Raw genomic sequence first — 12,098 nt, 5'->3', positions numbered from 1 at the left:
AATCCAACTGCTAAGTTTCATGAGTAGCCTTAATTAACATGAGGATCAAAATTTTCCAAAGCTAAATCCTTCTTTGTAACCTCTTCCAGGAAACATTGTGTTCTAGAAGTAGGTCGGTGTTTAATCCGATCCATTCAGGTTCTCTCTCCTTTATTACCCTGCGTGAAGCCCTCCCGGTGGGCTACGCCGGGGGACTTGATTTTTGCGCCGAGGCCTGGAGAAACTGAGGCACTGGTCCGGGTGGGACATCTGAGAGTGAAGATGAAGAAGTCAGCCTGGGTGGTGACTTCCTGCTGAAGGAGCCACGCAGGACAGGGGTGGGCTCGTTCCCGCTTACAACATCTGGATGCCATTGTCGTGGAAAGCGTGTGGAAAGGAGCTATCCAGACGTGTCATGAGACCGACGGGTTCCGTGGGAGTAGTTCGGAGCGTCTGAATCATTTCGAGGGTACGCTGGCTTGTAAGTGAACGGTGAAATCCCTTTGTATTAAATACCATAAGGACTTCCCGTGAGGTCTCCACCAGCCTCCACTCTTTCTAGAAACTGTCTGGGAATGCTCTAGAGATAGGATCACCCACTGGGGCTTGGCTTTGTGAAACAGACCTGAATTTTGCCTGCCAGAACTCTTGAGTAAGTATGACGACTTGCTGTTGGAGAGAATGTTCCCTGGTGGCTAAAGGAGCATGTATTTGCTCAGGCCCAGGAAAAAGGCAGGTTGATTGCAAGCCCTGGCTTCGGCGCCCGGCTCTCTGTGGCTGTGGGTGGGCCAGCTTTGGCCAGGGGCCCCTGGCCTGGGCTCTCTGGAGACCAGGCTGGGTGTGGGTGGGAATAAAAGATGGAAACTGACACCCTGGGCTCAGCGGGAGCCCAGTGGAGGAAGGAGGTTCCTGCCCACAGGAGGAGGCGGCCTTTGTGTTTCCGGCCTGAAATGAACTGGCAGTGTAGACAGGAAGGATGGCCAGGCCTGGGCCCAGTGCTTTCCCTGGGGTCTCTCTGGTGTCTGAAGGCCTCTTCACCTAGACGGCTTTGTTTCACACAAAAGCTGGGAACTGCTAGGGGGGCGGAGGGGTGAAGTTAGCAAAACAAAAGTAGTTCCAGACTCTTCTGGCTGGCCAGGTGATTGGTAACTTTTCTGGGGAGTGTGCCTCTTGTCTGCAGAGTTCCAAAATAGCTGCTTTTCTTCCCCTCCTTTCTTGTTTTTAAGTTTTCCCTCTAGCTTCGGGTCCTCCATCTGTGTTTTTCCTCCCATTCCATCAGGGTCCAATTAGCAGTATCCTTCCCCAAATTCCTCCCCGCCACCCCCAAGGAGGCGCAGTAACACAATTGAACACAGCCGGCCGGCCGCCTGCAAGGCTGCGCGCTGACCCGGACAGCAGCAACAGTCCTCTCCACGGGGCCTGCTGTGCAGCTCCCCAAGTTTCGTGCTTTCTACTGGGGGTTGGTTGGTGTGTGGAGGGGGAAAGGGAGTAGGTGGGGTCCTGACATGACACATGCCATCCCACAGGGCTGCACCCCAGCCCCAGACCCTTTTGAGAAGGCGTGAGGAGCGGGAGCCTTTGGCGAGATACCTCAACCTCCTTTCTCCTTCCTCTGCATCTCTGCCTTGAATCCGTTCTTCACCGGGCCAGCAGTCCCGTGCTGGGTACTCTGTGCCTTGGCTCCGTGTGTTGGGTATACACAGGCTGGAGAAAGATGGACCAGGACACCATATCTGGTGTGGGAGTGAGCAGAGACTGGGCGTCCCATAGTCCAGGGCCTGTGAGCGAGTGAGTGAGTCCCTTTCCGATCATGTCTGCTAAGAGAAATGACATTGCTTTACCCTGTTGCGTGCAATCCAGTCAGCGGTCCCCGTGACCCTGGTCCATTCCTGTGGTCTCAGTGACCTGCAGTCACCACGCAGCTGCCTGGACGGCGTGTGTGCAAGCAGAGCCAGGCACGCGTGGCACAGTCCCCGTGTCTGTGTTCGTGTGAGACGTGCCTGACTCCGGCTCCCTGGAGTGGATGAGCGTGCGTGGCGCGGTGGTGGTCCGGGGTGGGCACAAGTCCCCAGAGCCACTCTGCTCCCACGTTCTGGGGGCCAGGAGAGAGGCGCGGGATGCCTGGGCCTCCACTGGAGCTGGTTTTCCTCTGTGGGCCCCCCCGGCACTCCCCCCGTGCCCAGAGCTGTCTCCACGGGCGCCCCCTGTGCTGAGTGCAGGGGGGACAGGGCAGAACCCGGAGGTCCTGGCTTCCCGCTGCACCCCTGGCCCTTGCGAGTTCTATTCGTGGCCCAGCAGCGGTGATCACAATAATGGTTTCCAAAGCACAGTTTTCCCTGGCGTCGTGAAAAACACGCGCGTGGTCGGAGCTGTGTCGTTGGGTTTTAAAAGAATATGCAGTGGTCTTCGTCGAACGTGACGCCGACGGTCCTCACTGGGACTTGGCTGGGTTGACACAGACGGAAGGGGATGGGAGTTTCCCAGCCAGGTGAGTGGAAGTCCCACGTGGCATGCGGCCATAGAGCGTCGGGTTCACGTAAGGCAGAGGGCTGTGCTGTGCTTGAACAGCTGCACGGTTGGTCTCTGCAGCCCGTGGGCGCTGGGCCCCAGGGCCTCCGGCACCTCCGTCCACACACTGTGCTGCTCCCCGCTTGCCTGTGTCTGTGAGATTCGCTTGTTGGAGATTGATTAGTGTCTTCTTCTTCCCCCTCCTCCTTTACCCCTCCTCCCTTCCCCCCACCTCCTCCCCTCTCATCCCTCTTTCCTCCTCTTCCTCCCCTCTTCTTCCTCCTCTCTTCTTCCTCATCTTCCCCATCTCCTCCTCCTCCCATCTCTTCTCCTTTTCCTCCCCTCCTTGTTTTCTCCTCATCTTTTTTCTCCTCTTCCTCTTCTTCCTCCCCTCCCTCCTCCTCTTCCTTTTCTCCCTCCTCCCTCTCCTCCTCCTCTTCCCTCCTTTTCTTCCTCCTCCCTCACTTCCTTTCTTTTTCCTCCCCCCTTTTTATTCTTCCTCTTCCTCCTCTTATGGTAATGATGATCAAGCTGTAGGCTTCTCTACCACTTGAACCACACCCCCAGCCCTTTCAGTTATTTTTCAGACAGGGTCTCTGGCATTTTGCCCAGAACTGACTGTGGACCTTGGTCTTTATGCCTCTGTACTTCCTGTGTAACTGGGATTACAGGCATGCACTTCCACACCCTGCCTGAGTTTATAATGCCAGTTGATAACAGCACCGAGTCCGCCCCACATCCAGCCAGCCGTACCCTCCCTGTGCCCTTGGCCTGTGACTCAGAGCGCAGCTGTGGAGGTCAGGTTTCCTGAGTGGGATGTGTTCCTGGACAACGAGGCTGGTGTGGGGACGCCATGGCCCAGGGCAGCCCTGGGGAGAACGGGGAGAAGAAGGGGGCCGGGCCCATCATTCAGAGAGCGCAGGTAACTTTAGAAGGTGTGGAACATGACGTTAAGCTCATTATTTGAATTGTCATGAGGCCATGCTTGCTCAGCAGGCGCTTCTGGCTTCTCCCGCCAGGCTCCCTGGAGCTTCGCTAACCTGCGGCCCAGGTTGAGGGTCCTTTATCCGCAGCGCTGGGGACCAACGCTTTCTGACTTTGTTTTTAATTTTGAAATATTTACCTAGATCTCCCTAATTTGAACCCCTGAATTCTGTGAAATCCCAAACCCTCGGGCTCCCAAAGATTCAGAGTTTGAAGTTTGGGGTTGGGGCTCTGTCCTGCTGGAGGAGGCCCAGGGCAAGAGGAGGGGTCACTGCGGGGAGGTCACTGGCGTTTGTGGCACATGACGTTTTTTGAGACAAGGTCCTGCCCTGTAGTCCAGGCTGCCCTTCAGACTCCAAACCTCCAGCCTCCTGCCTCCACCTCCCCACATGCGGTGACTGCCAGCTTGGCCCAACACCCTACAGTAAAAGTGACACTGCCATAGGTGTTTCTGGAATGTTCCAGACCGGATTGGGCAACCCCTCATGACCTGGCTGGCAGGCATGAAGAGAAGAAACCTCGGGGTGGGTGGGAACGGCCACTGGGTCTGATCTGGTCCGGGGTGTGAATGAAACCCACACAGCCCAGGGTCTCTTGTCCTTTTTTGTCAGTCCTGGGGTTTGAACTTGAGGCCTGGGCTCTATCCCACAGCCTCTCTGTGCTCAAGGTTAGCTCTGTACCACTTGAGCTACAATATACTTCTGGCTTTTTTCTGAGTAGTTTATTGGTGATAAATAAGAGTCTTACGGACTTTCCTGCCCAAGCTGGCTTTGAACTGTGATCCTCAGATCTCAGCCTCCTGAGTAGCCACTGGTGCCCAGGCAGGGTCTCTCTCTTCTTAAACTTTAATCGTGGGAGGATTTGGGCAAGTCTAAATGATCATCCTGACATAGAAACATACGTCCATAACATTTTTCCCCTAGAGGAAGTTACTTCTCTTGACAACAATAAGAATAATATTGCTGTGTTCGTACCCTTCATCCTTATCGGATTTCTCATGCCTCATATGCATCTCTTCTTTGACAACACATTCCGGCACATGAAGATAATTTAGAGGACTGAGATCCAGAATGCATTCTCTGGATCCTGGCCCGGGGAGGGGGCGGGGGGGTGCGGGTGAGCTGTGGAACCCCAGGCGGTGGACAGGGAGACTCCCCCATCCCTGGTTCTCAGTGCACTCGGCTGGCAGACAGAGCCGCAGCCTGGGTGGGGGCCCAGTCGTCGGGAACAGTACTGCTGTGTCCACGGTGACAGGCAGACACTTGTGAAGGACACTGGATGTGGAAGACACATTTGAACAAAATCCTCCCCAGGCCTGTTTCTCCCTGGCAGCAGGTGGGGTGTCTGAATTCCCCGGGAGGGGAGATTGTGCTGATCCACAGCCTTGATCAAAGTCTCTCTCAAAAGATGTGCGCTGAAGCCTTCGAAACACACAGGGCCCGGTGGCCAGTGGCCTGTTGTGAGAGCCGGGAAGGAAGGCAGGTTAGACGGGAAGCAGACAATTCCATGTGGGTTCACCTTCGCCATCCAATCCGACGAGAAGGTGAATTTACAGACTGTCTTCTTTTCATGGACTGCCTGTGAACTTGTAGAAACGAGGTGTCTCATGCTTTTACTTACATCCAAGGAAATAAAGTAGCACCTGAGTCAGGAAAAGATCGTGTCATCGAGGAGAATGATGGATCCCGCCTCCCCTCCACAGGGTGAGCATGACGTGGCCACTGAATTCTATCTCCATTTACTTAATAGCAGGGCATGGGTGGCGGCTCACGCCTGTCAGCAACTCAGGAGTCTGAGATCTGAGGATCATGGTTCAAAGCCAGCCCAGGCAGGAAAGTCCATGAGACTCTTATTTCTAGTTAACCACAAAAAGCCAGAAGTAGAGTTGTGACTCAAGGAGTAGATGCTACCTTTGAGCGAAAAATCTAAGGGACATCAACCAGGCTCTGAGATCAAGCCTCAATACCACCACCACTAGTGTGTGTGTGGGGGGGGGGAAGGGTGGGGGAGGTAGGGATAGATTCCTTTTTTTTTTTTTTTGGTCAGTCATGGGGCCTGAACTCTGGGCCTGGGCGCTGTCCCTCAGCTCTTCAGCTTAAGGCGAGCGCTCTACCACTTGAGCTGCAGCACCACTTCTACGGGACCTATTCCTAAGTACCAGGGTCTGTTACCGGCCTCTCCTCTTCCATTTCCTGCAGTATACTTGCTGTTCCTTTCTTCACATTGTGCACCTGTCATCCTTTGCATTGCTGAGTAGGAGTCCAGTGTATGGATCTATCACGGCTTCCTCATTCTCCAAGGAATCCGGAGTTCACTCCATCTTTTGCCAAATGCAAGGAAGTCTCTCTTCACAGAAAATGACCTTCTTTTATTACCGGAGGAGGAAAAAGAAGACCAAAGATAAAAGATAAGAGGGCCTCAAGTGAGGTAACAAAAACGTGACCCAAGCATTTGTACCAGGAGCAGTACTGTCACACTGCAGTCAGCTGAGAGAGCCTCTTTCATCAACGAGCACCGGGGGTCAGCTGTGTGAGCCTCCCCGCGCGCTCTCCCCCTCCCCCGCTCCAAGCTTCATTTGGGCTGTGGATGTACAGGCAGGCAGGATATTGGGTCCTCTGAGCCCTCTTTCAGGAAGTTTCCTTGAGAAGAGACGAATAGTTGAGGTAAGGAGAGGCTGATGGACAGAGGTCATCTTGTGTGATTCCTGAGCATCTGGGTCAGGAAGTCCAGATGTGAGCCTCTGGCTGGGGTGGAGGGGCAGGCTCCCTCTGGATGGAGCTCCAGGAGAAGCCCAGACGGGTCACACACACGACGGGATGTGTGGATAAAGCTGGGATAGGCAGTGTCGTCCCCCATTGCAGGCTGCGACAGTCGGGCCAGGGTATGTTAGCCTTCTGTAAATTTGATTCATGGGTAGGATTGGTCGGAGGAGAGTACCGAGGACCATATGCACAAGGCGATTGGCTGAGAAGACTCAGGGATGCGCTGTGGAAGTTCCCCGGTCATATACAAAGATGGCACCCTGGGGAGATTTTGGATCTAGGGATGAAGACTTTGTTGGAGGCGCGGATGATCTCTTCCTATGAGAGACTTGTTTATGGGAGAGTGGAAACCGAAGGCAGGGTGGCCGATCGAGACCCAAGGGCAGTTATTATGGAGAAGGATCGTTACGTTAGTTATTATGAAGAAGTAATCGATGAAGAAGGGAAGTCTGAGGTGGACAGCAACCAGTATGAAATAAATAACTGAAGGTATTGAAGCCTGAGTGACGGAAGGAATACCATCTGTAGTGATGGACCTGAAGGAGAGCATCTGTAGTGTTGGAGATTTTTCTCCTTACCTAGATAGTAGTGTGTTCTGAATCTCTAATAGCTAGAGTAGGAAGTGTGTTGGGCTGTGAGTAGGAGGGAAGGGGGGAAGGGCATGTGATATGTGGAACTCATCCTCACCTCGGATGGAACAAGGTCCCCTCTGTTGTGGTACTGGTCTAGGCAGAGTTTGGAACTGATGTATTTGCCATTAATAGACCCTGTTAGCTGACCACCGACGCATTACAGGAAGTTACAGTGAACAGAAGTCTAACACACTAATGTGAAAGACCAGTAAATATATCTTGCACTACGTTTAGAAATGTCAGCAAACAATTTAGCCAGCCCTGATTTCTGGTTGGAAAGAATATCGTTTTCTTTATTAACATTTAGATTGTATTGTAAATTAGCTGGTCATTTTTTGATCTCTGATTTTCTTTTTATGAGTACTCATACCTAAAATACTTTATTATGAACTTAGAGATATGGCAAAACTGCACAACTTTTCCAGTCTTCTTTTGATTATTTGCAAATGTATTTGAAGATGGAGTTCAGGTGAACTTTCAAAAAGGTAAAGTGAATAATCATAAAATACCATCAATGAAATTTTAGAGTTTTCATTTCCTTTGCATCAAGCTATAGAAATAAATGTAAGACAGTGTTGGTGGCTCACACCTGTAAAACCTAGCTACTCAGGAGGCTGAGATCTGAGGATCATAGTTCAGAGCCAGCCCGGGGAAGGAAAGTCTGTGAGACTCTTTATCTCCAATAAAACATTAGAAAACCGGAAGTGGTGCTGTGGCTCAAGCAGTAGAGCTCTCACCTTGAGCTGAAGAGCACAGGGACAGCGCCCAGGCCCAGAGTTCAAACACCACAACTGACCAAAAAAAAAAAAAGATATACATGGATGTGACCATGTATATATACCTGCATACATAATTAGATAGATAGATAGACAGACAGACAGACCTAAAACATGCGTTTAAATAAGGGGCAACTCTGGAGGGGAAAAGGAAACAGAAAAAGGAAAGCAAAGTAAACGGTGATTAATTAATTTTAAGATTACACTGTAACTATATATGAAAACAGCATGAAGAACTTCAGTGGAGGAGGGAAAAGAGAGCAGGCTTTTGGGAGGGCATTAGAGGGAATTGGACTAGGGAGGGGGAAAGAGGATGAATATTGTCAAGCACATCAACAAGCATGGAAATGGAGCCATTAAACTAGGAAGGGCAGGACTTAGGGAGGTAACAGGCAGGGAACTGGTTGGAATGCATGTATACAGGTGTGGAGCTGTCCCAGTGAAATCCCCTTTATGTAACTCATGTCTGCTAATGAAAAAATGACCATGTGCCAACCTGCTGACATCTGTGATGTGATTGGAGGAAGGTGTTCTTGAAGGGCTTGGTCCTCGAAACCTCTGCCTCCGTAATTGTATTGTTTTCAATTGCATTGTAGTCAATGTTGACTAACGAGACCGAAGTCGTCTGTGGGAAGGAACGGAGGCTGACAGAATGAATGAAGTGCAGTGTATCTACAGATTGGGGGTGCTACCGGTGGGGGACACTGTGGGTATCCTGAGTGGTGCCCTTCTCAGTTGAACCACTGCAGATATGCTCAGAAGAAGCAGCGGAAATGGGTGCTGCTTCTGCTGTAATATCACTGCCAGCAGCCCTGCCCTCAGGGACACGAGCCTCCTCCTCTGACTTCCACAGGCCCTCCATCCACCCGTCTGCTGGGTCATGGCTGATGGTGGTGTGTGCCTCTGGGAGGAGGTACAGAGCGGGAAGCTGGACCTGTAAGGAAAGGGGAAGGCTGAGACAGGTCAGCCGCTGCTCGCCACTCAGCGGTTACCAGGTGTGAGTCATAGGCCCCAGGCCCCTGTCCAGATTCTTCTTTTTGGCCTCCACAAACCATAAGGTCCATGGGCTGTGCCCTCCAGCTTTTGGATGAGGAAGCAGTGGGGAAAGAAACTTCCTGCATTTGTAGACCATAGACGTTTTGTTCTGTGTTTCCCCCCTTGCTTTGTTGCAGCTTTCCGCCTTGAAATGTTTCACACAGATCCAATCACATATTAATTTAAATGCCACAGCTTGTAGGTAGTCTCGTGGGACCAGTGATCCAATCAGTACAGCATGCTTGAGTTTGTATCTAAGAAATAACATATCCAGATCGTGATGTTCAATCCACAACTATGTACCTGTCTACATGCATGTTCTATATGATATAGCAGATATATATCAGATAATTCTATATTATATATGATTATATATGCACATAGGTATGACACATTTTGATGCACATACCTATACACATATAGACGTGTGTATATGTATACCTTCTTTATATGCATATACATGTACATGTGAATTTACATATGTGTATACATGTATGTGAATACATGCATATACATATAAGAATATGTATGTGTGTATATATATGGAATGTCTATGAATGTATAACCCTCAGGATATAAACTTCTAAGTTAAAAGTAATAAACCAATCATGAGATTCTCCCCTCCATAAGTGTTTAGGGAGGGAAGGTTCTCTGAGGGTCAGCTCCTGGGGTGAACCATTGGTGGGGTGGGGCTCATGACCTGATTGTTGGGGCCTGGCCTGGATAGGGCCTGGCAGTTAGAGCCACAGGCTTCTCATTGCAGAACACAGTTTCAGAGTCTAATTGTTACAATCAGTCCGAAACTACAGATTTTCTTAAATTTCTTGGTGTCAAAGTTCATGATTATCCTTGAAGTATTTATCTTGGAAGACCAAAAATCTAGTTAGCCTTCTACAACATCATCATATTAAAGCCTTAGTGGAATCCAGGCACCAATGGCTAACACTCAGTAATACTAGCTACTCAGGCTGAGATTCAAAGCCAGCTCAGTTCTACATCTCCTTGAGACTCTTCCATTGACCAGCAAGAAGCCAAAGTGGTGTGGCTCAAGCAGTCGAGTACCAACTGAAATGCACAAGTCCCAATGATCAGAACACAGAAAAATAAAGTAAAACTGAAGGTCAAGGGTGAAGTGTGCCTCCTCTATAGTTCCTGTAGAACTTAATGACCAACCTTGTCATGAAAAAGTGTAAGTTGGATCATCTTAATATTCTGAATTGTAGATGACTCAAATTGGAACCTCCTTCTGCTTTTGCTGGATCTTTTTCATTTGTAGATTCCATCAGATGACTAATAAAAGATGAAGTGTTTTGGTACTTCTTCAGAGAGTTGTAATCTGGGGATTTGTCAAAGAACCTAATTCATTAGCAAGAGTTATTACTAGCAGTCCAGACTTTTCAACATCCAAACCATCCTGTTTCTAGCTGAGAAGTCTGTTGTGTCGACTTCTTATTGCATAATCCCAAGACTTCAATTTTCTTTCTTCTTCCCCTCGCCCACACTCTCATATAATAATAATAATAAATATATAATAATAAAAAGTAAAAGCCAAATCATGAATTTGGTAAAATGCAGACTATGTTGCAACTGTAGGCACACTGTCTTGTCTGTTTAGCTCTGTAAAATTACACTTCCCTGACACAAACACGAAGCCACTTAGGGAAGAATTCCAACTTTGTACCAAGAAGCCCGGGGAGGAGATTTATATACAGCAACTCCCTTTTTCTTGTTTAATTTCCTCAGACAAAACAAGAGATTGTGGTGGTGCCTGCTAGTTCAAAGCATTACAGCCTCCCTCTCCCTCTCCCTCTCCTTCCCGCCTCCCTCTCTCTCTCTCTCTCTTTTTCTCTCTCTCTCTGGGTTAGATTATCACCTCATGAATCACAGCATTAAGGTCAAAGGTCATTCATAGTCATCCTGTCCAGGTCCAGAACCAAGGCACTGAAAGTCATCCATTGTGGAAAGTGGCTGAGTAGAGTCTTGAATTCAGTTTTGTTTAGCCTCAAGGTTTTCCTCTGTTTCCCCTTTTTCTGGCTTTCTCTCTAATAGCTGTGCATGTCCTAGGGTGAAAACAACCCCTAAGGAAGTTCTGTAAGAAACTGGCAGTGGCGGGGAGTCAGGGTAGATGAGTGTTTCCAGTTTATTTTGCATCAAGTTCACTCACTGTATTTCTGTCCTCAATAGAGCACCAGACTAGCAGCCCTGCTGCGAGCTCCAGTCCCAAGCTGGGTTTGGAAGCTCACATTCTCAGTTAATGAGAGCAATCTCGGCTTCTAGGCTTTTGGGAGGCTTGGCCATCATGGGTCATCTCCAGTGTAAGGCATGGAGCAACCTAACAGCTTTGCTGCTTGCAGGCAGGGTCTGAGCTTCCTTCTTTGAAGGATGTACGGCGTGGCACACACACACCCCTCCCCTGCAGATGACAAACCTCAGTAGTAGGGGGAAGCAGGCCCTCCACACGGAGCAAACCCACAGCGCAGGGAGGACAGAGTTGGGTCCAATGGGTGCATGATCGGAGTCTTTCTGGAACCTCTGTACAGAGACATGAGGCAGGCTGCAGACTTCGTGAGCGGTGAACTACCCTCTTGAAGAAGCCGCTGTTGAGAGGGAGCGCTCCCTGGGTGGTTCTCCAGAGGTGATTTCTGTTTTGTTTTGTGCCAGTCCTGGTGCTTGAATTCATGGCCTAGCTGCTCTCTCTGAGCTTTTATGCTCAAGGCTAATGCTCTACCACTTGAGCCACATAGCTCCACTTAGGCTTTTTGGTTGTTAATTGGGGATGAGAGTTTCACAGACTTTCCTGCCCGGGCTGGCTTCAAACCACGATCCTCAGACCTCAGCCTCCCGAGTAGTTAGGATTACAGGTATGAGCCATGGGCGCCGACAGGCGCGGTGATTCCGATGTCCCTTTTCTGAGTGGTAAGAACATGCCTCATGGTAGGAAAGCAGAAGTGTGTTTGTGTTTGAGGAAGACAGAACTGCTTGGTGGATTTGAGACAAGAAACAAACATGAGGTTTAAAAGTTATCACTGGGCTAGTCACCAGTGTGTCACGCCTGTAATCCTAGCTACTCAGGAGGCTGAGATCTGTGGAAAGTGGTTCAAAGCCAGTTCAGGCAGGAAAGTCTGTGAAACTCTTATCTCCAATAAACCACCACCACCACCAACAACAACAACAAAAGCCAGAAGTGAAGCTATGGCTCAAATGATAGAGTGCTAGTCTTGAGCAAAAAAGCCAAGGGACCCCCCTCAAGCCCTGAGTTCAAGCCCCAGTACTGGCACAAAAAATAAATAAAATGCTATCATTGGAGGTTGAGCGTCTTTGGGTTGAGCCTGGACACTGTCATGCGCAGACAAATACCATGTAAGCAGGCCCCAGCCACAAGGGCTTTCTTCTGTTCTCATTGGTGACAGCCAAGTAAGTAC

The 12,098-nt window shown here is 49.8% G+C and overlaps 1 protein-coding gene across 1 annotated transcript in view; it reads left to right on the top strand.

Moving 5' to 3' along the window:
- The first annotated feature begins 3,340 nt into the window (after positions 1 to 3,340).
- The window catches only part of Dock5 (dedicator of cytokinesis 5), a 111,185-nt gene continuing 102,427 nt past the window's right edge, over positions 3,341 to 12,098 (top strand). Inside the window, exon 1 of the mRNA XM_013034398.1 lies at positions 3,341 to 3,422. Coding sequence (XP_012889852.1) covers positions 3,341 to 3,422 — 82 coding nt within the window. The remainder of the gene's footprint in view (positions 3,423 to 12,098) is intronic.

Source organism: Dipodomys ordii, unplaced genomic scaffold (assembly GCF_000151885.1).
Source record: "Dipodomys ordii isolate 6190 unplaced genomic scaffold, Dord_2.0 Scaffold189, whole genome shotgun sequence".
NCBI lineage: Eukaryota > Metazoa > Chordata > Mammalia > Rodentia > Heteromyidae > Dipodomys > Dipodomys ordii.
The sequence above is the reverse complement of the archived record's forward strand: the minus strand, read 5'-3'. Positions and strand labels throughout refer to the sequence as shown.